This window comes from Eublepharis macularius, chromosome 8 (assembly GCF_028583425.1).
Source record: "Eublepharis macularius isolate TG4126 chromosome 8, MPM_Emac_v1.0, whole genome shotgun sequence".
NCBI classification, from domain to species: domain Eukaryota; kingdom Metazoa; phylum Chordata; class Lepidosauria; order Squamata; family Eublepharidae; genus Eublepharis; species Eublepharis macularius.
The window spans coordinates 23,694,238-23,720,518 of record NC_072797.1 but is presented as its reverse complement, the minus strand read 5'-3'; the positions used below and the strand labels follow the sequence as shown (position 1 = coordinate 23,720,518).

At 43.6% G+C, this 26,281-nt stretch overlaps 1 protein-coding gene across 2 annotated transcripts in view; it reads right to left on the bottom strand.

Annotated features, from left to right (window-relative positions):
• The window catches only part of WDR70 (WD repeat domain 70), a 131,463-nt gene that overhangs the window by 29,239 nt on the left and 75,943 nt on the right, over nucleotides 1-26,281 (bottom strand). For both annotated transcript variants that reach the window (XM_054987346.1, XM_054987347.1), the window contains exons 11-13: nucleotides 14,394-14,493; nucleotides 5,244-5,328; nucleotides 2,871-3,009 (exon numbers count right to left, since the gene is read on the bottom strand). In XM_054987346.1, the coding sequence (XP_054843321.1) occupies nucleotides 2,871-3,009; nucleotides 5,244-5,328; nucleotides 14,394-14,493 (324 nt within the window). The remainder of the gene's footprint in view (nucleotides 1-2,870; nucleotides 3,010-5,243; nucleotides 5,329-14,393; nucleotides 14,494-26,281) is intronic.

The window sequence follows — 26,281 nt, the reverse complement described above, 5'->3', positions numbered from 1 at the left end:
AAAACGTAACAGAGATAAAAGGAGGCATGCATACAGCTGACACAAAACCAACATCCAGGATAGGTTCTGAGCATATCCAAGATTGCAGTTCATTTACTTTGTCACTATCACTAAGACTGGGAACTGATCCATCCCTCTGTGGATAATCTTGCCCAGAACTCCCTTTCTTGGTCAGACTAAACTATGATATAATCGAACAACAGGCTTTTACTCATATTGATAATGATGATGCCAACCCAGGGCCTGGTTCACAAATGCGGAGCTTGCTATCTCCACAGCTGCAAGACAGCAGGCCTGGTTCATGCCCCATTTTGCTTCAGTGTGGCTCGCGCTGGCAAAATGCCTCATAGATAAATCTGTAAATACTCACACAGCAAGCCCACGTGACTAAAACAAAAGGTCTGGAATAATAATGTACTCTCTCATAAAAAAGTAAAAGAAAGGAGGTGAACTAAAGGCTTGCCTGGTATGACAGAAAGGAATGCTAGACGTTACTTTGGTCAAGCATTTAAAGTAGCCATTAAGTTTCCATTAAGAATCAAGTTCACTTACAGGCCAAAATATACTGGATATTTCCCAAACAGTTTTAAAGATTAAGTTTACTGCCCTTTAAGCATTTCAAAATAATCTATACTAGCTGGACCTTCCCTGTTGTCTGATAGGCTAAAAATGAACAGCTGTAAAAACCGTATTTCCTTTATCATTTAAATTTGACACAAAACACACCATTTCATATGCTGAATCCATTAGAATTATTTTATAATTGACTTTAATGAGCCTTATTATTCTGTTTGTAGTGGAAAAACATGCTCATGACGGCTCCCTCCTCTGTACTCAACAATTTGTGCCAAATCTGAATTCTGCTAAAGCCAACAGGATTATTTGTGGAAGTTAGAAGAGCAATATATGAGTTTTGGGCAGTGAGAAGTGTCTCTCTTATATTCCTTCAAAATTATACGCATTGTATTAAATTATAAGGTTGAAAAATAGTTACAGAATCAAACCTCAGCACCCCACGCCCTCCAAGGTGCATAATTTACAAGGCTCCTGTACCAATATAACCCAAGAAAAATTTTACATCTTAGTTTGCCTCAAGCAGGGAGCAAGAGAAATAAGGTGAATATCATTAACAGTGCAATACTAAGCAGAATAATGCCAATCTAAGTCCATTGAAATCAATGGGCTTAGACTGGAGTAACTCTGCTTAGGATTGCACTGTAAATGACTCAAGGAAGTAAGCTGAATATGGAAGTACTGAACGGAAAGAATATGATAAAAGCAGGACAATGTAAATCAAAGCAGCCTAAGCTTGGAACATAAACTAAAGGTACTGCATTGATGTAAATCTGCTCTTAGAAATACAACAATAAGCATTCATTTAAAAAAAGAGATGAAATGTGAAATATGTGGAGGAAGGATTCTGGACAAATTCGTATTAGTACTAGACAACTGACTTTATATCACTGAATTTAGGCAATTATGTACCCTGTGCCACCCTATACTATTAGGCAAAGTATCACCTACTTTGACCCCAAATAGGTTTCTGGGGTCTTAGACAAAGTAGTTCCTAAAACTTGCTACCTAAGATCTCTTTTTAACTGGAGATGCCAAGGATTGAATCTGGAACCTTGCACATGGAAAGCATGCACTCCACCACTGAGCCATAGTCACTTCCTGAACTGCAGACAGGGGCGGCGCCAGGGTTTCTGGTGCCCGTGGCTGCCCCTACATGCGCGTGCACCCCGGACTGCGTGATGACATCATCACGCAGCAAGCCAGACCCATTGGCTGGTGGGTGGCTGGGACGGCACACGGAGGCTGCCCGCGCTCCCAGTCAGGCGTGGCGGGTGGCTGGGGAGGTTCCGCACGCCACCCCGGACCCCTGCTGTGCCTCGCCAGCGGCTGCTGCATCCGGCTGGGGGCATGTGTTGGTGGCAGTGGTGGTGCAGGGCTGCAGCAGCTGAGGGACAGGCACGCCAGCTCTGTGGCACGTGCCTCCGCCCCCGGCACCCCCTTCGGTGCCTCAGTGCCCGTGGCGCCTGCCTCACCGCCTCAATGGTGGCACCAGCCCTGACTGCAGATGCACTTCCTGGCCATACAGCAATTAATTGCAGGTTCCAGTTTGCATTATCATGGGAATTTAGGTTGGAGGGTTTATAGTGGTTGTGGGGTTTTTTTTGCAAAAGACCGTGCAATCATCATGGTGTAGCATACTCCACAATGAGCCCCAGAGGGAGCCCCTATATGAGCCCCAGAGGATGCTTTGATCCAGTGACAAACAGCTGTTAATGGTCCCTGGTCCCAGGAAGACCCGCCTAGTGTCGACCAGGGCCATGGTCTTTTCCGTCCTGGCTCCAACCCGGTGGAACACTCCGTCTAAAGAGACTAGGGCCCAGCCGGATTTGTTATCCTTCCGCTGGGCCTGGAAGACAGAGCTGTTCCGTCAGGCGTATGGTTGACCCTGGTTAGGCCTCCCCACCAGCTGACTAGAGGAAAACATACCCCGACCCCCTACTCACCCAGCCTGTTAAATACTTTGGAGATGGTTGGGTGGTGGTTATTGAAGAAGTCTGCTGCTGTGTGTTTTAACTATTTATGTGGTTTTATTGGTTTTAAAGTTATATGCATTTTAAATTACTAAACTGATTGTAATCTGCCCTGAGCCTGCTGATGTGGGGAGGGTGGAATATAAATTGAATTAAATAAATAAATAAATAAATAAACAAACCATACTTCGATCTTGCAGAATCTCAATCATGCATTGTGTTAAGTAATAAAATTAACAGTATTTAGATACACAGGAGGGATAACATAATGCTAATGTTCATGTATGAATAAAGTATCTGTTTATATACTGAACATTGTCTTACCGCATCTGTGACATCTATTTCATACACTTTCTTAAATGTCTCCCGCTCAAAGAAAAGAAGTTTTCCATGGCCACCTCCTTTCTTAACAGAAGTACCAGTAACAAGTAGTTTATCATCGGGGCTGAAACAGCAGTCTGTCCTGTTGAAAAATAAAATTAATTGATTTTCTTGCAGTTTTATTTATGTTCTGCATGAAATACAAGTGGTTTGTAAACCTGTGTCAAACTTCTAATTATTTATGACAACTAAAATCACAGCTGTGCTCAAAGTTACCAAACTTGGCAAAACCAACAAAATGAGATGTATTGTCAAGATTTCAGCACTGGAGGAAAAGGCTTGTGTTAAGAAAAGAAAGATAAAAATCAGGAACAGTTTCAAAATCTGGCTACCATCATTCATGCAGTAAGTAGGTCATAAAATCAGTTTTCACCAACAAAATATCCTGTTTTAAGTGGCAATGTGAAATTGTAAACAGGCGAGCAAGATGATTTTACAATATTGTTCTTTCTTATCTCAAAGCAAGAACCAAATGTTCAGCACTTCAAGTCAAGTATGAATTCAAGATTAATAGGGTCTTTAAATTTAATCTCAGACTTTGAGGTAAGAGCTATTGGCAAACTGAGATCAATTTATTTGTTACATTTATATTCTGCCTTTCTTTCATCGTCAAACTCCAATGGATCCAGTGACAGACAATCTTGGATCCAGTGAGAAACAAGCAGTGGATCCAGTGCTACACAAGCAGAAACATAAATGGATTTAGATTCATTTGTGCAACACCTAGCACTTTCCTCCTTATATATTATAGTGCCCAGAAATTGCACAACATCTTGGGCAAGTGGAAACATGAGTGGGGATACAATAAGTCTAATTTAATGAAAGCGGCCACCATAGTCTTTTTCTTGCATTTTTGCTTGGGCAGAAGCTCTAGTGTAAGTGGAAATTTTTCACTGGATCCAACCCAGTGTATGTAGAGTTCCCATGTAGTCTCCCATCTTGGCACTGAGCATATTGGAACTTGCTTAACTTCAACAAGGGTGCTGTCAGATAGATCCTTCAACCATATCTATATTTAGAGCTGTTTCTGCAAGTCAAAGGTCCGCTGTAAACACAACACCAGGCCCCTGCCCAGTGCGGTTTGCAACCCACTACACCTGCACAAATGCCACAGTTATCACTATCCCAGAATTCCAACCAGTCTGAAGCCAGAGAGGAGATCTGATGTTAAGCTGCTGAAGGCCATCAAGGAAAGGGAAGTCCACATTCCAGAGGCTGCCTTCCAATATGAAAACCAGGAAGCCAGCGTTCAGGGCATGGGGCCATAGCTCAGTGGCAGACAATCTGCTTTGCATGCAGAAAGTCCCAGGTGCAACCCCTGGCCTCACCAGTTAAAAGGTCCAGGTGATGTGAATACCTGGGATTCTGAACAGCCACTGCCAACCAGAGCAGACAATACCGACCAAATCAATGGTATGACTCAGTATAAAATATCACAGTACTACTATGAAGTGTTGCTACATCAGATAATTTATACAACCAATCTGAGAGTATCTCTACATGAGGACTCTCAAGTGTAGGGAGATACGATAGCCGGGAAATGTAGTTTAAAAAGAGAGCCCCAAAGGTCTGTCAATTTCACCTCTCTACAGGAGGGTAGTTTAAAAAGACAGAGCTGGCAGAGATTGCTCCTCAGACAGTTTGTTAATTTCATCTTTGCCTTCCCAAAGGCTCTGTCAATTGCACCTCCCCTTCCAGGGGGCGAAGATGAAATTAACAAACCCTCTGAGAAGCACTCTCTTTCAGTTCTGTCTTTTTAAACTATGCTTCCTGGCTAACATTGCATCTCCCTACACTTGAGCATCCTTGTGTAAGAGGTCTTGTGTAGAAAGGCTCTGAGTAACCCAGGCAGCCCTGTCTGCAGGGCTCAGGCGACTAGTATTGGCTCCCTCTCCCCAGGGCACTGGCCTTTGTCTAGGCTTTCCAGCTACCCACATATGTTTGGGTGCCATCCAGCCATTCACACAGGGTACTAGGCACAGAAACAAGCAGAGAATCAGAGACTGTCATTATTAGCTACATACCTAGACGCAAATGTCTAACATTCTGAGCCATATGGTTCTCCTTGCCCCACTACGAAACAAACAAGAGCTGCCTTATTTTGTCAGCCCACCAAACCGGTCTTGGGTAGGTTCAATATCGTAATAGGATTTCAATCCGCAAGGATTCAGCTTCTTTTTGGTCAGGCACAGCACAGACTCATGAAGGCAGGAATTCATTCAACAAAAATTGGTTCAACAGAAGCAAACTTCAGGGATCAAATGGTCAACATTTTCAAAGCATTTGATACCCCCCCCCCAACGATAAGCTACTTACATGGGGAAGAAGCTAGGTAGACCTGTGACTGAATTAACAGGTGTTTTAAACTGTCTGATATCCCAGATTTTTAAGGTATCGTCTCCTAGGAGATAAAAAAAAGATTTAACATAGAACAATACAGAGGGGGGGAAATCTTTATTTCTTAACTAGGCAGAGAATTTATTTTCTAATGGCTTTCTCCCAAATCTTGGAGAAGCATTATTAAATAAGCATATGGCTGTAATTCCCTTCAACCCCAAAAAGGCATAAATCACTGTATTGTTAGAGCAAGGCACATTTTGCCTTCAGGATCCCACCACCGGTCTGGCAGCACAAGGGCCTTATAATGCTTCTTAGAGCATTGGGCTTGGAGAGGGAGGAAGACAGGATGATAAGAACAAAAGGATCCGCATGTCACCCAAAGGCCAAATCAAATCCTATTTCTGACAAAGCTCATAAGCAATTATCTGGTTTATTCATTGTCTGAGCATGTGAGAATGTAACTTGTGAGCCAGGCCTTTGATACAACTCTGTCAGCAATTCAGATAACAACTACCAAGCTATACCATAAAAGCTAAGCAAATGGAGCTTTTTTTAAAAAAAGATCAGTAATGTGTCTGGCAACTCTTCAATTCTTCTTCATCGTACCAAATGGCAACCAAGGCTTCTTTGGCCTTGATGGACTAGCCTTGACACGATCTGCATTCTGAAGAATTCATGGCAGGCCCAAGGGAGAAGTTGTCACATGAGACGTTACTAGTGAGTTTTTTTTTCAAATATTATTTTTAAAAGTTTGTTCTGCATCATCTCAAACTTCAGGGACAATTTCTCATTGGGAAGAATAGAGGTGTTATGGATACATCTAAGCACAGAAAAATGTTAGTAGAAAAACTTGCTTCTGAGCTCATCAATTTTACATTACATGGATTCCAGTAAGAAAAGCAAGGAAAAAGACAGGACAGGAACCATAAACTAAAACGGTACTTTCTTTCTACTTTTAGATAAGCTGTTTATGCTATTATTTAGTAAATTATAGTTAAGAAAATTATGCATGACAATTAATGAACTAGCTCAATATGAAAGTCATTGCATGCAAAGTATTACATAATTATTTTGCACAATAAGAGAAAAAAAGCATGCTGTGCGGCAAATAATAAAAAATATCAAAAAAGTTTTTAAAAGTCTCACACTTGAAGCATATGGAGACACAACACACTGGACACTGGCTGGACACTTTAACTAGCATAAAAGGTATCAGAAAGACTGCTGACTGGTGTGGGATATACAGAAGACATTTGGCCAATTTTAAAAGAACTCCAATGGCTGCACATTCACTACCCGGTGGTCACTCAAGGTACTGAAAGAAGCATTTCCTGAAACATACTCTTGTTCATCAATTAAGATCTATTGGAGAGGTCCTCCTCTGTGACCCAGTCTTCTGCATTAAGGCAAATGGGCATCAGAGGCAGGGCTTTCTCTGTGGTGGGGCCTAATCTTTGGCATGCTTTCCCTGCAGCTTTCCATCTGGCACTTAGCTTGCTGGTTCAGAAGGTGGGTAAAAATGTGTTGAACCGCAGGATAGAGTCCAGTGGCACCTTAGAGACCAACAAGATTTTCAGAGTGTAAGCTTTTGAGCGTCAGAGCTCCCTTCTTCAGTCATGAGTAGGGAAGGGAGCTCTGACTCTGGAAAGCTTACACTCTGAAAATCTTGTTGGTCTTGGAGGTGACCCAAGACTCAAAACCTGCTGTTCTACTGTATACCAACAGGCTACCCACCCAAAAATGTTTTGTTTCCCAGGCTTTGCTGATTATTTTTCCTTTTCCTATTCCTAAATTTAGATGGTACAATACTGTTTTACTCAGAGGTTATTTTGTAGAAAAAGAGCTGCAGGAACTCACTAGCATAACTCATTAGCATATGCCACACCCCTTGCCATCGGTGGCAGTGTGTCATTAGCATAACTGATTTGATCGGGCCCAAAATGGCCGGGATTCGGCTGCTGCCAGAAGGGAGAGTGTTCCCCCACCTGGCAGTGGCCTGATCAGGGCTGTTTTGGCCCCAATCCAGGCCAAAACGGGCCCCAAATGGCCATTTTGGGCACATTTTGGCTTGGACCGGCCCAAAATAGCCCAGATCAAAAAGGGACATTTGGGGCTGGACTGAAGAGAGAGCAAACTTCTGAATGCCAGAGCTAGGAAGCAGCACCTGAGGAAGGCTTTTGGACTTTATGCTCTGGTTGTTGGCCTCTGCAGGATCAGGACTGAAATAGCCTGGACTAGGTCAGTCCTGGGCAGGGGAGGGGTACCCCCACCCAGCACTGACCCAATCCCAGCCATTCTGGCCCCGATCCCAGCGGAAATGGGCTCCAAATGGCCGAAAATGTCCATTTTGGGCCTGGATCGGGGCCGAAATGGCCGGGACTGGGTCAGTCCATTTTGGGCCCCAATCGAGGCCGAAACAGCCCAAAATGTCCAAAAGTCAGGTGGGCGGGGCCAGCATGTTCCCCCTCCAAATGAGCCCTGGTTTTACTAATTCAGCTCATTTTGTGATTGCATTGCCTTCTGACCTTATGGTTACACTATCTTTTATGTTATTTTTGTTCCTTATCAGAAGCTGCCATGGGGGTCTTTTTAAGTGGAGAGAAGGAGGATGAGGGGGATGGATATTCATTGTTTCAACTCATAAAAACCAGTAACAGTCGTAATCATAGATCCAGAGTGTTAATCATGATAGCCCCCTTTTTTCCTCCCCTCAACCATGTGTCCCCCAACTTCTCTGAATTTCCCAGTGCCTTTTACTTTAGTAAAAGTTTATATCAGCATAACCCTCAGCCATGGTTGTTTTGTTGTTAATGTTTACCAGGATTTGCTCTACATTTTTAAGTGTTGCAAGTTGCCAGTTTAAGAACACAACCAGGATGGCTGCAGCAGATCTTAACAGCACAATAACACTATAGCAATCTATGGCAACAATGTAATAATTCCCAACTTTCATGTTATTCTAAAAGTGTCTGGTTCTTTTTGTTCTGGACTTGTAACAGGAATGTGTAGTCTGCATGTTTTGCCTCAGAAGTCTGCAAGGAAAAGGGCTAGGGTGTATTTTTCCCCATGAAAGTTAGGAACTAGATCATTATAATATTTTGTGCTATAGATCATTATGATGTTTTGTGCTATAGCCATGCTGATTATTGATTTTTAAAAGCCCCCAATCCACCTCTGGTGTGTGTGTGTGAAGGGAAGAAATGGTGGCTCTGGTCCCTGAGGTAAGGAAAATTTTATCAAATGTCACCAAATGTGCAGGACTTGAAAAGATGTACACTTTTTCATCCTCAAAGCTTCCCAAGCCATTTTGGCTTGAGATCTTACCAAAAGATCATACCAAGCCAGGCATGGGAAAGATCATAGTAAATGCTGGGGAGAAAACAGAAGCAGGACAAACAGAGGACAATGCGCCACAAAACCATGCTGCTAACACTAAGTCAGGGCAGTGCAAAACGTCCTTGTGGAAATAGACACGGCTAGAAACTTAATTAGCTGTGTCTGATGAAAAGTTCTATGCAACTCAGTAACTTATGACACTTGCACCATTATACCATTCCCCGTTCCAGTAAACATAGCATTTGTTGTTAATTTGTTTTTTCTTAAACTGGGGTTTGGGGCAGACTGGCCCTTTACCATACAGGGAAATTTCCTGGCAGGCCACTGACTTGGAGGGCTGCTGGTAGCCAAGCCTCACTTAACTGTGCTCACACGGCTCAGGTCCTTGGTAAGCAGTATCACGACTGCCATTTTGTGAGATGAAGCAAAGGTAATGTCGATTGTTGATGCCATGCAGTTCAGTGGCCCTGTGTAGGCTTGTAGCACCACAGGGGCTGCTCAACTGCACTTGTCCCGGGGTCATTTTCACTTGCCAGTCTGCTCCTGCCTGCAGGTGTATGAGGGTTTATTGTTTTGTAAGGACAGAAGGTTGGCCATCTGGCTACTGTGAAAACAACCCTCTCAGTTTTGAGGAAGTGAGATAGGGATTCTCCACATCAGTGGAAGGGGATGGAATATTTCTACCCTCCTATTCAAAGGGTGGGAGGTCACAAAGCTGCCACTTCCCACAGTCACCCCGTTTCCAGTTCCTGTTAGAGAATTATCCAGAACACATGCCGATTGGTTGCTGGGAGACAACAGCTCACCCCCCAGGAACTTTAAGTGACTAAGTCGCACCGGCACGATACAGTCCTAATAAAGCTGTCATACTGAAGTGGAGGTATAAAACTGAACTAGTTTTCATTCTATTTTCCAGTGCCAAGGATTTCACTGTAGAGACTGAGAGATGCTCTTCAGTTCCCAGAGATAATACTAGCCAATGGAGGTATTCAGTTGAATGCCAGACGTTGTGTTTGTGTGGGACATTAGTTTTTAAAAAAATGTTTATGAACAATTATATGCAAGTTTACCCACTTCTGTTCAGCCAGCCTCTGGTAAAAAATGATTAACCAATAAAAAAGTTATTTGCATCTCTGGCACAAAGTCTCCTCCAAAAAGGTGTTGCACTTGGATGAGGGTTTTTTGAGTGGTGGCCCTAACGAATCAGCTACCCCCTGAGACAGGATCTCATAGGTCAGGTAAAGGTAAAGCACTGTGTGCAAGTGCCGAGTCATTACTGACCCATGGGGGGACGTCGCATCCTGATGTTTTCTTGGCAGAGTTTTTGTTACGGGGTGGTTTGCCATTGCCTTCCCCAGTCATCTACACTTTACCCCCAGGAAACTGGGTACTCATTTTACCGACCTCGGAAGGATGGAAGGCTGAGCCAACCTTGAGCCGGCTACCTGAACCTGGCTTCTGCCAGTGTCGAACTCAGGTTGTGAGCAGAGCTTGGACTGCAGTACTGCAGCTTACCACTCTGCACCACGGGGCTCTGCCCATAGGTCAGGTACAAGACAATATTTTTCTGCCTCTTCCACATTATTGCTGGGAATGTATAAACTCATTGGTTAGACATCCTTGCATGTTTATATAACATGTAAGCAACAGACATCCCAAGGTGGTGGGTGTATCTTGTTTGTTATATAAATATATAACGACCCCCAATCATAGGCAGAAGTTTTTGTATTTTGGTGTTGGAACATGCAGTCAAGTCATAGGTGACTTTCGGCAACTCCTGCTGGTGTTTTCAAGGCAAAAGACTAATAGAGGTGGTTTCCCATTCCCTGTCTCTGCATAACAGCCCTCTGCATAACAGTCTTCCTTGCAGGCCCCCGAATCCAATTACTAACCAAGGCGGACCCTGCAAGCTTCTGAGATCTGACTGGGAATAAAATCCGTCCCCATGCAAGTGCATCGTGATTCACAGCAGAAAGAGAGCTCCATTGGCTGTTCAGTTAGGCTTGTAAGAGAACAGTGTTATTAAAACCTGTTCACAGTGAAGCAGAAAAAACTAATTTGCACCATGAAGAGTCTGGTCAAAATTAGGCGTGATGATTTTAGGCAATCCAGAGCAGACCATGGGAACTGTCCGCACACCTGGCCTGTTGGATCGCAGATCAAGTATGTACCAAACCATTATTACCCTAACTTTTTTTACAAGGGATGTTAACGGCACAAAAATCACATCATGTCAGCAGGAAAACAGAACACCTTGCACGATTAATTCAATCCCATTGTTATGATCAACCTAGTGACTTGTTAGCGATCATGTTTCATTACTAAATTACTAAAAGAAATCTCCAAAGATGCTTTTTAAGACCCATTTTCAAGGTCACAAGTGGATCTTTATATATAGCTCTCTTGTATTACTGTCAGGTTCAAATTTAGTTTTGATGGGAATGAAACTGGGAACCTTCACAAGCTATTCTTTGGCCTTTCCTTTTCCCTGGTGCCTGCAGCTGAGTCCTGTCTCTGCGTTCTCATATCCGACAGACAAACTAACTGTATCACACAGCAAAAGATGCAATCAGAGGGTTCTCTGGAAGTCCCTATTCCCCCAAACACGAGCCCTGCTTTGACCACCTCCCCTGTGTTTGGCAGGTGTGCTAATCTAAGACTGCTGGTGGTTACACATCTGCTTTTGTTGGTAAGAGTCCAGGGTAATACTAGTATTATACAAAGCACAAAAGCACAATTCTTCAGCGCACATAAAAATGGCTAAAATTAGGCTAACTCTACCTGGGACCAAAGTTAGCATTTTCAATATACAGTGCTGCACTGGAAGTTGCACATTAACACAGAGAGTTTCAAAATGATTTTGCATCAAAGCATGACATGTGGTTTGCATTCTAATTTATTTACGAGCAGCCACCTGGCGGGCTACCTGTGACATTCTGGGGAAGAGTTGACGGCGGGAGCGCCAGGAAAGAAAAGGAAGATCAGCAAAGGGGAAAAGAACCTTGAAGACTATAAAAACAAATATCTGAAAAGAGGTCTGCAAAAACCTAATTAATTACACATGCTGGCTTTAGGATGACTGATGGGAAGGGATTTAAATTATATGGAGAATTGCTTTAGTCCCACAGAGGCCAGAATTTTATACACTGCTACACAGAAGAAATGACATGTGGTCAAGAACATGAAACTGTCACCCAAAACAGGAGTTCCCTTGTTGACTCCCACAAAAATATGCCCCCTGTAATGAGCAGTTCCACTTCTCTTGTGCCTTTATACCATTATTGTAAGAGCGACCCCCCAGCCAATCAGTGTTGTGTGGTGGTGTGTCCATCATGACAATTGGGCAGTGATTCTGTCTGGTTCAGTCAATCTGTGTAAAAGTCTGAGCGTTCTACTATGTATGTATGTATGTATGTATGTATGTATGTATGTATGTATGTATGTATGTATGTATGTATGTATGTATGTATGTATGTATGTATGTATGTCTTTTTTCTCACTGAGACTCAAGGCGGATTACATAGTGTGAGATTAGTACAATCAGTAGTAAGGACAAGGGCAGGCATTTCCATACAGTGTTAAGAACATTTCCATAAACAATGTCATAGGGTAAATGAATACAAGTTTACAAAGACATAGCATTAGCAAGGATCCAATACAGGGTTGAAGAATTGCTGAAACAGAACATAATCAATTCTAGGACTGACGTTAGACAAAAAGAAGCACAAGTGGTATATAGGAGTACATATTTAAAGCAACAGATAATATGAAAGGCAACATAATGGTGAAGTCTATGGTTCCTATCCTAACTCATTAGCAAAACATCTGAGACCCCCTCCCCACAATACCATCCTCCTATCTGAGTAAAAAGCCTTTTTGAATAATTCTGTTTTGCATCGTTTGTGGAAAGCCAGGAGAGTGGGGGCTCTCCTGACCTCCTCAGGCAGGTCGTTCCACAGGGTAGGGTCCACCACAGAGAAAGCCCATGTATGGGCTGCTGTTGATTTTGCCCATGTGCAGGCTGACTATGTGGATGAAAGCAGCCTACGTGGCAACAGAGGGAAAGTCTAGTTCTGTCAGGCAATCCATATGGAAGCCTGAGAGAGTCTGTCTGTGAGAGCAGAGAATGACTCTGTGAGTGAAGAAGTATGCCGAAAATTAGTTTTTGTGACTGGGTCTGTGAATATACCTTTAAAAATACACAACTATTTGGAAACCACCAAGCTTAGGAACCTATTCTGAAACCAATAATCTTATCAAAACTCTGCAACCATCCTGCATATATACTTATAAATAAATTCTGTTTCTGGTTAAGCAAAATGCTGTTTTCTTCTGGAATACAGAATCCCTTTTTTTACCTCACAGCTACCCCCACACGTTCATTGTTCTGTCATGCCACTATCTATAACAAAGCCTTCCTATAATACCAGTTAAATGGAAGAGAACTAAGATGAAAGCCTTTGGTGGCAATGAAAACCTTTTCAGAACTCTGAAGAAATCAGGGAGGCAGCAATATATAGGTCACACACAGGGGGCAAAATGCCACAGGTGGTGTTAGTGGTGGAGTTCAAAACCCAGAGGGAAGGTGTCCTTGAGATAAAAAATCTGTGATAAAGTGAAGAGCATCTGAAGCTCTGTGTATGGGGGGTGAAAAAGGAGTGTTGGTTTTAACCAGAGCCCTCCTGAGGTAAAAATTTAAGGTAACATAAGGAGGGGCTGTAATAAAGATCTAAGGCATGGTTAAACAAAAACTCACTCTCTCTCTCTTTCACACACACACATCTGGCATCTCTGCAACTCTCTGTAAGCTATCTATTTAGGCCTTAATTGTAACTGAAGGGTTCCATCTTTTTATTATTTATTTAGCAAAAAATCATGCCACCTCTCTCAAGATGGCTTACAATTAAGACCATAAAATGAAGCCAATAAAAACAAAGCCAGTATCATTAAAACAGCCAGGACATAATAGCATAAAATGCACACTGAGCAGTCTAAAATGCTGTAGCTGTAGATAAAATGATCCTCCGGCTAGAAGCAGACCATAAAAAAAATTTAAGAGATAAAATTCTTAGTTAAGAGCCTGTGTAAAAAAAAAAAATGTTTTAGCCTGACACCTTAAAAAGGATATAATAAGCACCAGGCAAGCCTCATAGGGGAGGGCATTCCAAAAGTGAGGTGCCACAACCGAAAAAGTTTTCTCTGTCTAGTTGCCATCTGCCTCAGCTCTGAAGGCAGGGCTTCAGAAGAGGATCTTAACTGGCGGGTTGGACAATACTTCAAGTACTCTGGCCCCAAGCCATTTATGGCGATAAAGGTAAGAATTCTGCCTGAAAACATATGGGCCAGCGCAGACCTACCAGCATAGGGGCAATATGTTCCCTGTATCGAGCTGGCTGCCACGTTTTGGAGCAACTGAAGCTTCCAAACACTCTTCAAAAGCAGTCCCACATAAAGCACATTACAGCCATCTAACCTGAACGTGATAAGACTATGAGTCCCTATGAAAAAAATCACAATTTTAGCTGTTTTTATGGTCTGAGGACTGTTTTATAGATACCGTTTTAGGACGCTGGATGTTGTTTTACAAAGTTTTTATGGCTTGTTTTAAATACTGATAATTTTTTTAAAACTCTGTGAGGCACCTTCAGCAGGTCTTTGTTAGAGGTGGCACCTACATTTTCCCAAACCAATAATAAAATAAACACACTTATTTAGGACCTAAGAGGCAGTGCAAAACTTCAGCCAAATTTGCAGGCTGCAACATTCGCAGAAGGAAATTTGGTCACTTACCTCCTCGACTGGCAAGAGCGGTGCCATCATAAGAAAATGTCAAGCATGAAGTGTCAGTGCCTGGAGCATGTGCCTGCCTGCAGTGGAATTTGGTATGAACCTGTTTGCAAAAGAAATAAAATATTAAAAAGCTGTGCTGCTTTGAGACTGAATGCACCTGGTTCTCTTAGAACATCAAACGCCCTTACTGTATTTCTGGATTTAAAAACAAAACAAAACCCCAGAACAAGCAATTTTAAAATTGGAGGTGAGAGAGAGAACAAAGGCACAGGTAAGGTTAATCTACTTTTGTACAACACCTTTTATATGAGTTAACATCTTAAAGAAATTTCTTAAAAGAAATTTGGGAGGAAAGAAGTTGTTCCACTTCCAAAGATTTTGTTTCAAAGTCCAGAAAAATATTAATACATGTATGCAATATTAATACCCTAGTACAACTCCCTTTTATGCTAGTTAAAAGGCAGATAATGGATGACTAAGAAACAAATACACTTTTTATCAGGAGACAGCTTTCCCTTCCTACATTTATAAGGTTTAAGATGAGAAAATACATAATTTGTCTTTTAGATGCATCTTGAAAGCAAGTGACATTTGGAAAACTGCACATGCCAAAAGCAAGAAGTCTAAAAAGCTGGGGTCCAAGATTTAGAAGACAGTTTTTTAGCTTGAATGTTATTTGGCTGTAGCAAAATAAAAGTCTTCAAAGACCACCTCTAATTGCATGAGCCTGCCTGGGAACCTAACAATCAGTTAATGCCATTTTACTCAAGGCGAGTAAAACTGAAGCCAGAGTAGACACGTGTGGCTGGGCTTTTTCAGCTGCGACACCCACACTTTGGAGCTCCCTGTTCTAAAGTCGTCTGCTCACTAGAGATGGGCACAAAATGAACCACGGAACGAAATTCCATACGGAATGGCTGGTTCATTTGCAGCGAAACACGCGTTCTGCAGGAGCACGTTTTTACGGAACAAATTTTTCCAGCCATTCTGTGGCCGGTTCAGAGTTTCACAGACCCCGCACTGGTTTCAGCCCATCGGCTGAACCCAGCGTGGGGTCTGTGAAACTGACAACCTTTTTTCCTGCTGCCCGGGCTGTCAGTTTCACAGACCCCGCAGTGCGGGGTCTGTAAAACTGACAGCCCGGTCAGCAGGAGAAAGGGGCTGTCAGTTTCACAGACTCTGCACAGGTTCCAGCGTGGGGTGTGTGAAACTGACAGTCTGGGCAGCATGAAAAGAGGCTGTCAGTTTTACAGACCCCGCACCGGTTCCAGCCAGGGTCTGTGAAACTGACAGCCCGGGCAGCAGGAGAAAGGGGTTGTCAGTTTCACAGACCCTGTGTTGGGTTCAGCCGATGGGCAGCTGGTGCGGGGCAGTTGAAATGCCACAAACCACAAACCAATTCCTGAACTGGGAAAAGGTCGGAAGTTCATGGTTCGTGGAATGCTACGAACTATGAATGTGGTTCGGGGGAGGGGGTTGGTTCGTGCCCATGTCTACTGCTCACTTAAGGCTTTCTCAAGATCTGTAAAATTATTTCATTCCAGAATTTCTGGTGGTGGATAAGCTGAATTGGAATTTCCTGTTCTAAAAAACCCACTATTTATTTATTTATTTATTTATAGTCCACCTTTCTCACTGAGACTCAAGGCTGATTGCACGATATAGGTCAGTACGATGAACAGTAGGAACATTCAATAAACAATGTACTTAAGGCCTTCTGGAGATCTGTAAAACTACTTTATTCCAGAAAGGTTTTTTTCTTCCTGCTGATGCTTTTTTTTTTACTACTGCTTTCTGGTTCTCCTGTTTTTATTTTACTTTTTATCATACCTTATTATTGTTTTAAAGCCTGATTTTTCCATCTGTTTTTGCTGTGAGGGTGGGTTGGCAAAGCCCTGGAGATTTAGGGATAGTGCCTGGGAAGTGTGGTAACATTGCAGGCCAGGTGGGAGTTTGGAGGATGGGGAAATGGGCTGTGTGCAGCACTGCATGATGCCAGGTAGATCTAGGAATCATCAGTAACTCTATGGTTTTAACACAGAGTTTCTGCCAATTCAACCTGACATCACTTCTGGGGAAACCTCAAAAGTGACATCACAGCACAGATGGTTTTTAAAAAATGTAAAACCCCTGCTCTCTTCCATTAGTGGAAATTTACCATGGGATCCAAGACACTCTCTCTCTCTAACTCTCTCTCTCTCTCTCTAAATAAACAACTTCATTTTCTTTGATGTACCCTTTAGAAAGGCCTCTCAAATGGTTTTTTTAAAGAGCTAAAAAGTAGTAAATGATCTTTAGGATATGACCATCCAGCATTCAAAGCATGATGCTGAACTATGGGATCTCTTTAAAAAAATAAATAACCCAAAAGCTTCAAGTTAATAAAGGAATAATTTAGTAAGGTAGGTTAACATGGTCATGCTGACTATTTTTCAGGTACCAGGCATCCAGGAAACAAACTAATAGTGATAGGCATTGTAATATAATAAATAGACTGTTGGATGTGCAATTTACTTCTGAGTAACCATACACAGGATTGGAAAGAGGGTGGCCTAGAAAAAAATCACCACCTTACATTTTATATTACCTCACTGGCAACCCTAAGCAGTGTACATGGCAGGGGGGAGAGGTGGGGGAACAGGCCTCCTGGGAGTGCTCCTGGGATGGCGCAACACCACTCCTGCACTTTGTAGCGAGCCCATTTGTGACAGCATGATGCCATTGCAACGACCAGGGAGCATGTGTGCGTGAAGACAACAGCAAAAGTAAGTGCTAGGTCCCCTTACCTGCCAGCAGGAAGTGGAGAACCTGGCAACCCTCAAGTCAATAAAAGTATTAAAATCTACCATTATAAATGTACAACAATATAAACATCAGCAGAAATCTTGCATAAATAATCAAAATCAACAGAATCATAAAATCATAGAGTCACAGAGTTGGACATTCATAAGTTTATACAGTTGTTCCTGGAAAAGTACAGTCCCCACCTAAACTCATCAACTTGGCTCTGGTGGACTTTACTGACAAACTATCCCTTTTGTGCAGCGCTAGAACATGTTTTGCATTTGCTTTCACACACCCTGGCAGCTACCAATCAAGGCGATCAAACCTTTTGTCAAAGCCAGGAACTGACCATTGGATGGGGGGCCAAGAGAAGAAATCGTGGCCAGTAAGAGGGATGCAATTATGAGATTCTTACAAGTCCAAGTTCCCCTCTTGTTACATATAATGACCACAATCCAGCACACAGCTAGACACGTTGTCGTTGAAGACAGCTCAGAACACTTCAATGGATATTAAACACTTCTGCTGAACTGCTGACCAGGTCTAGCAAGTATAAACACACATCAGCTACTGGTTACCTATTTGCTTCCAGGGGCAGTTCAAAATGCCAGTTGTTAATTTTAAAATCCTTCATGACTTGGGATACACATACTTGTAACAGTACCTCCACTGAGATGAACCTGTACACCACGTTTGTGTAGTTTACAACATCATTCTCCTCCCTTTATCCTGTTTCACTATTGTCTTTCAGAAGTTTGTATGATATTTCTTTTTCAAAGGGCTTTATATTAAAATTGAGGGTAATTAGCTTGGTTTTGCTATTCAGTGGTTTTGGTTGTGTGTGAGATAAAATGCTGATTTTTGTGGGCTTTTTCTGGTGACGCCTGAATTTTTGAGTCGTTTTTGTTGGATTGTTTTCTTTTACTATTTGCTCTCTGTTAGCTGCCTTGACCTCTTTGTCTCAAATAAAATAAAGTACCTAACACTTTGTCACATTATATATATATATTTAATTAATTCAAAATATTTATACTCCACTTGCTCTCCCCAGACTCAAGGTGGCTTATAAATGATACATTATCAGGCACACAAAACTACATCTCACCTTGTTCCTTGGGGAGAAAAATGTTCTTGGTTTTAAGAAGACAGATATTCCATGGACGTTTCTGGTTTCAGTCTGCGTAGCATCACTACAACTCATACGTTAAATAAAACACAGCTGGAAAATGCTCCATCTTTTCACCAACCTCTGCCTAGTTTCAACATCCGCCGAAAACAAACTTCATGTAGTAGCAACAGTGTGCCGAAAAAAAACTGTTTCCCATTTTTCTATTTTATTTTTCGCAGGAGAATACATTAACTTATGGCTATGCAAAGGTAACAGTTGCTACTGCAGTTTTGGTGAGATATATAACTAGAATGTGAACACTCAGAAATATTTATTTTACAGTACAAGCCATTATTTCTAAAGGTGCTCTCTGCTACAGTACTTTACTATATCACTCTTCTAAGTACCTACTTTAATTATGCTTGTTTAACCATAGTAAGCTGATGTAGTCATAGCCAGGGAGATTGGATCAAAACACATTATGAATAAAGCATCAACTAACATTATTTTAAAGGAGACAGAGGGAGGGTCTGAATTTTGCGAGGAAGCCACTGGGTCTTGCGCCTTTTTGTAGAATCTCTTTCAGTGCCACACAAACTCATGGGGTTAAGTGTGGAGTTACTATATTGGGTTACTATATTATCCCCCATTTCCCCACAAAATGGCAAGAGCAAGAAAATTGACATTCTAAAGCAAATTTCAGGACAGAATTATTTGGTATAATTTTAGCTTCTGGCTTACAACTTGTTGGACAGAGATGGCTTCAGTTATTTGTTTTTTGGGGTGGAATAATATCAGTCAAGGCAGTTCTAAAGCATTTTTAGCGTTCTCCCACCAGTTAAGGCCATTTACTAGACTCATTAAAAAAGAAAACACAAGCCCCCAGGACTTAATGGAAGGACGTTAGGAGCTATTATTTTGAAATGCCAATATTTCAAGGCCACTGTAAACAGCAAAATCTGGAATCAGTACGGCACATTCCGCCTCTGCTCATACGGTAAGTTTCTCATTATTGTGGGAAACGCCCAAACTACTGTTATCAACAGTCCAAACTCAAAAGCCAATACTCCGGTTAGTGTACAATCTCATATTTTGAGGTGTATTTTCCTTCAAGTAGGACTGGCCTACAGTTTTTGTTTTTTGCTACCTTAGGCTGACTGCATTCCTTTTTATACACTTCCTCTCTCTCTACCCACCCTCCAAACCTCACTGTATGCTGAACAGCACAACAAGAGCACACTAAAGGATCCAGAGTTGACCAAACATGGCTTTCACACCATTACCTCATCACCTTTACAGAGGTGTCTATGCTGTGAGCAGCTGGCAGAGAACATAAGTCTCTATAATGCATCTCATGGCATGCAGGGGTTATAGCTCAGTGAATTCGCTGCTAAGGTATCTCCGTGTTCAGAGACACAAGCAGCAGCTTTCTCCTTCAGACCTTGTTATGGCTCTCTAGATATCTAGTTCCTTGTATATGTCAGCTAGCCATGGCTGTTCCCACATGAGGACGATTTACCATGGTGGACTCACTGCCACTGAGAATGCAGAAGTATATGAAGCAGTAGCGTAGCATGGTCGCGGAGCTCCCAGGGCAGGAGGTGGTGACCCTCGCCCCGTGCGTGCATACAAAGTGCACGCACGCGCCGGCCCTGCATGATGACATCATCGTGCAGGAGCATCCCCCCTCACCAGAGGTGGGCGGCAGTAGTGAAGGGATGGAGAAGCGTGCGGGAGGCCCCCACCTCCCCGCCTGCCACCGCATCACTGGGGCGCCTGACTCACTGGGGGCCAAGCCGAGGCAGGCAGCAGTGGCGAAGGGGCGGAGAGGCAAGCGGGGAGGCAGCCCGCCTCCTCGCTTGCTGTTGCACCGCTGGGGATCCCAGCTTGCTGGGGGCCGAGGTGGGTGGCAGCGGCAAAGGGGCGCTGCGGGTGGGTGTGAAAGTGGCGCCCCCTCAAAATGTTGTGCCCGGGGCGGCTGCCCCCCTGGCTCCTCTCACACTACGCCTCTGATATGAAGTTGTGACAAGCATCCACTCTGGGTGATTCTCTGGTTTTCCTGCCCCATTCCCTTGCTCCAGCATCCCCCCCCCTTACCACCAGAGAGTTTTCATGTTTTTCAAAGCTGGCAAAAAACCCATCTGCAATGGGGAGAGAGGAATGGAGGGTGTAAGGAAATGGGAGAGAAAATCCACACCTTCCAGTCCACAGGTCAGCTAGCTCATTTTGACTCCAGTATATCTATAAACACTGGAGCAATGCTGGTGTCTTACAGAGGCATAGCTAGGAGAGGCCCAGGCTTCTCTCATAGTGCAATTCTAAGCATAGTTGCAGCCTTCTAAGCTGACTGACTTTAATGGACTTAGAAGGATATAACTCCGCTTAGGATAGCACTGTCAGCCTTTTGCTCACTGACAATCTTGAATGAGTCAGAGTGCAACCACCGTTCTACATAACTTTGTTTTCCTAACAATACTGAGCACCAACTATATTACTTTATCTGCTGAGGGAAAGGGCACTTCTCTCATTATTTTTTATTTATTTTATTTAATTCAATTTATATTCCGCTCTCCCCGAATCAGCAGGCTCAGAGTGGATTACAATTGATATAGTAATTTAAAATACATATAACTTTAAAACCAATAAAACCACATAAATATTTAAGATGCAGAGGAGTTAGCCGTGTTAGTCTGTAGTAGCAAAATCAAAAAGAGTCCAGTAGCACCTTTAAGACTAACCAATTTTATTGTAGCATAAGCTTTCGAGAATCACAGTTCTCTTCGTCAGATGCATCCTGTCCGGGGTCTGAGCCCCAGCCCCCAGACTTGACAAGAGGGAACAGCAGGGGACAAAAGGGTGGCAGCAACTCCACCCCCCAAGCCGGCAACCAGGGCCAGAACCTACCTACTCCATGGGGAAGGGGCAAAAGGCCAGTACCTCAGAGGGGTGGAGGGGGCAAGGAGAAACCAGCCAGCCCCACCCTCCAGGGGGAAGAGAGGGGGCTAAGCAGGCCGGAGGGAAAGGGACACAGCAGGGAGAAGGTGGGTCCAGCAGCAGCAGCAGCAACCCAAGCAGAGCCCTTACCTGGCAGGGAGAGGACGCCGCCGCTGCAGCCCAGAGCCACACCATGGCTAGAAGACAGCAGCCTGACTCAGGAGTTGCTAGAAGCCAAGCCTCTCCAGGGGGGGCTGCCACAGGCATTCTGGGGGAGGAGATGGGTAACCCCGCCCAGCATTGCTGAGCAGGCAGCGCAGAAGCTGGCTAAGGCAGCTCCTCGTGAGCAGGGCCAGGCAAGCTCAGTAGCTCAGAGGCTGGCTGGGGCAGCTCCTCGGGAGCAAGGCCAGGCAAGCCCAATAGCACAGAGGCTGGCCGGGGCAGCTCCTCATGAGCAAGGCCAGGCAAGCTCAATAGCACAAGGGCTGGCTGGGGCAGCTCCTCGTGAGCAAGGCCAAGGAGCCCTCAGCTGGGGATGGCTCGCACTCAACCCCACCCTGCCAGCATGGCAAAAGGGCCCAGGAGGGATTAGTGGTTGGAGGGAAACACCTGGAGGAATGCACAGCTGGGCCCAGTCAGGAGAGGGAACAAGCCTGGAAGGAGGGCGGGGTGGAGAAAGGAAACCCTATAAAGGGTGGCTGGGAAGAGCTCTGCGGTGGTGGGTGTGAGTGAGGAGTGATGATGTGGAGTGAGAGCAGTAGGATGCAAGGGTGGAGGCTTGGAGGAGAGTTCTGGAAGGAGGAGATGGAGGACACAGAGGGTAAGCAGGCCAGGTTGAGCAGGCCAGCGAGTGGACTGAGAGGGAGTCTGGGTGAGGTATACCGCCCCTCCTTCCACAGAGCAGGGTCCTGCAGAGTCCCTGGCCCCCCTGTGACGTCAGGAGCAGACCGCCCAGTGCCACGCCCAGCGGCAGCTGCGGCAAGCCCTGACACATCCGACGAAGAGAACTGTGATTCTCGAAAGCTTATGCTACAATAAAGTTGGTTAGTCTTAAAGGTGCTACTGGATTCTTTTTGATTTTGATAAATATTTAAAACACACAGCAGCAGCTTTCTCCAATAACCACCACCCAACCATCTCCAAATGGATGCCTTTTGTGCTGAGTTTTGTTATAGTAGGATTACCTGCTCATGGCTCCCTTCCAGTTGTAGTGCAACTCACTCAGCCAGAATGTGGTTTTAACTGGCCATTACAAAGTATGATTTTGAAACTGGCAAAAGATGTTACCTCTGGTTGAGAATAAACACGGATCTTCAGTTTGGTCTCTTAGAGTCTCTCAGGGCCAAACTACAAGTGATGAATGACACAGGTTGGACACTTGTCAGCTTGCCTCAAGTTTTGATGGGAAATGTAGGCAGCTTGGCAGAATGTTAGACAAGTTGAAAAGTCCATTGGACAGCAGTCGGAGAGCCAAGCTGCAAGACCAGGATGCCTACATTTCCCATCAAAACTTGAGGGACACTGACAAGCGTCCAACCTGTGTCATTCATCACTTGTAGCTTGGCCCTCAGTCTCTACACAAGACATCTTACACAAGACACTCAAGTGAAAGATCTTACTCTTGTTCTCTCATTGTGGTTACACATGCACTGCTAGGGAGACAGAGTATACTTGAATATAAGACCACACAGTTGCACTACAACTCACAAAAAGCCAAAACACATCTCTCTTTGTTTCCCTTTATGAACTATAACTTGGGGATGTACAAATATTGCTTTCTTATCCTGAGAGGGTTACATATATATGAACTTCAAGAAGAACAGGATTTCATGGAGGAACAGCTTTCCTCCTCCGACCTACAGCAAGGACTGTTTGAATTATGTTCATTATGACTGACAAACCTTGAACTTTAGAGCTGTCTCTCATCACTGTATTAGCTAATACAAACAGTTGGATAGCACCTTACTATAAACTGTTTATTATATAAGAGAGAATGCATTTAGGAACAGAACAGCACACCCTGCCCCCCTACTCTGAGCTGAAGGGAGGAGAATCTGATAATCATATGGTGCTATTTTCAGGCTACAGTTTAGGAAGTACTGGAAGGACCAGATGTATACAGGAAAAAAATGTTAATATTTGCCTCTGGCATGCTCAATGCAATTTTTCAGGTTGTGTAGCAGGGATCTGGCACACACACTTCTGGAACAAGAAGTGTGGGATCCTTATGGATATGGAAACTTCACCTTGAGCTCGCAAGGAAATATAGTGTCTATTTGGATGCCTTTCATCTTATATTTACTTAAGAAATTTCCAGATGTAGCTAGGTATTCTTCAAAGGTCCAATGGAGCCATTAGTTTGTCATATGAACAAAGGCCAAAAAAAAAAAAAAAAGCAGCCTTCTTCATCAATTTTAGTAAACGTGAGTAACATTCCAATAGATTCTTACTTTTCTGGATTATGTGCACTATAAGCAGTATGGATGATGTAACACAAATATCTATCAAAAGCAAATCTAAGGAGACTGGGACTACGTTCAGACAACATAAAGACACCATTATTTTTTCCTGACATAAATGAATCCCAAGTCCTCAGGCTCATCTCCTCCTTCAATCCTCCCCTTTGCGCGGGGCTGAGGTCCAAGACGTCTTCATTAAGGAGGTCCTCGATTTAGCCACAATCTGTTGTGTCACCATGCTGGGCTAGTTTCTTGGCCCCCCCAAACCAGTATTAAAACCACCGGTTTGTGGCAAGAAACAAAACCGCCAAAGAGTCGAAGTGTCTGTGTCTTGGCAACCAAACCAACTGTGGGTTAGATCAAAGGCTTGCTACACCCAGGAAATCTTTACCCTCCGGTGAAAGAGGAGAGTGATGGATGTCAGATTCATTCCACTCATAAGTGAATTGTGGTTCACGAACTTCATTAGTGATTTCCTAATGCCTGGCTCTTTCCTATTGGAATTAGCCTCATGAGAGAAATAAAGAATTGGTTTTATGTAAAAAGAAAAAAAAAGGAAACACACAAAGGCTTAAAGCTGCTGCTTTCAGACTTAGTAATGGGGTATATGGAATTGAAAACCTTACAAAAACTGAAGGTTGCGTTTCTCCCCTGTAGTAATGCAAGGATTTCTTCTTTGCGGCATTTTCTAAAGTTTTATTTCAAAATATGCATTCCCCATACTCGTTTTGGAGTGCACAGCTGCCTCATTTACTTTTAAAAAGTGGTAAAACCAGCTAATAGATAATGAGTAGAAAGAGTAATAGCCATTAAAACTAGCTGAGCCCCCCCGCCAACAAACGCTTGGACAAAGCACAATTGGCAGTGAAATGTCATTAGGGAAGGGACAAAACGAATTCCTGTGAGGATGGAATTTCCATAGTCTTGGTATCACCACTGAGAAGGCCCTATCTCTTGCAGAATTCCACCAACCCCTTGGAAGATGTGGACAGATCCAGAAGGGATCTGAGGAAGATCCCAAAGTACAAGTAGGTCCACAAGCGACCTTTCCCCTTTACCATGGCCACTCCTTTTTCTAGTCCCAATCAGCAAAGCTATCCCTCAACAGCTTTTATTTTTATGTATTTATTTTATTATACTTGTATTCCACTGTCCCTGAAAACCAGGCTCAGAGCAGATCACATCAGGAGTGTAAAACAGGCAGTATAATAGTTAAAACACTTCAAGTAAAAACACTGTGGCATTCTTACTGCACAATCCCTCAACATACAAGGCCCGCGGGGCGGGTGGCAAGCTGCCTGAGGTTCAGCAGACCAGGGGGGGGGGATCATATCCTCCTCCAGTGGGAGGCCGATTAGGGGAGGGGGTTGTTCGCCTCCACCACTGTGTGTCTGGCAGAACATCTCTGTCTTGCAGTCCTGTCGGAAAGGTAGTAAATCCTGTTGGGTCTGAGTCTCTACTGACAGAGACGGTCAGTGCCAGGGCCGAGAAGGCCCTAGCCCTGGTCAAGGTGAGTTGAACCTCCCTGGGGCCAAGAACCACCTGAGGATGTTGGTCTGCCAAGCAAACGGCTCTCCAGGGAACATATGGCGAGAGGCAGTTCCGCAAGTATGCTAATCCCAGTCCGCTAAGGGATTTAAAGGTCAATACCAAGACCAATGAACATGATATTCCATCACCAACACTATATTTACTAGCAGGGAACTCTCAAGGACTTGTGGGGGGGCATCTTATTCTCCCCCCACCCCCCATCCCCACCACTATTTCCTCTTTCCTTTCCAAGGCAGCCCGCATAGTGTCACCCCCCTTTCCATTTCCTTCTGTCCTTCCCACCCACCCACCCACCCACCGTCACATGATTTCCTCCTCAGATTTTTTCTGTAAACCTGGAACTTCCTTCAGGTTTGTAGAGAAATCCTGCCCCCACTCTATTTTTGTTCCTAGGTCTGTTTTGCAGATCTATTAATGTACACTTTTACGGTCCAGTTTGGAATATATTATTAACTTCATTTACACCCCACTTCTCCCCCCGATGGAGATCTTAAGTGGCTTAATACACTCTTCATTTTATCCTCACAACCCTGTGAGGTAGTTTAGGATGAGAGTGTGTGATTGGCTTAAGGTCATCCAGTAAACTTTCATGGCAGAATGGGGATTTGAACCCAGGTATCCCAGATCTTAGTCCAACACTCTAACTATACTACAGTGGGCTTTCAAAGGTGTAGAGATTTTTGTTTTAAAGTCATCTTTAAAAAGCCAGATTCTGGAAAGCAAGCAAACATACAATCTACCCCCCCCACCCCCCCCAATCAAGGTTAGATAGTAAGCATTTGTAGACATCACACCCCAAGAATGGCTCTTTGGCTTGACAAAAGAGATCCTTGTGAACGGTTAGGAAGTTACACAGCTTTCTACTGGGATGTTCAGCCTATTGAACTTTGCACAATATTTTAACAGGAGCCAATAAGATGAGGAAGGTCACATCATCTTCTGTATGTTTTTATGCCTCCTGTTATTTCCACTATAAACCTAGTAAAACTTCATAATGGCATGGAGGTTTTAGAAGCTATTCAAATTGTAAACTTGTTCTTACAGAATAATAA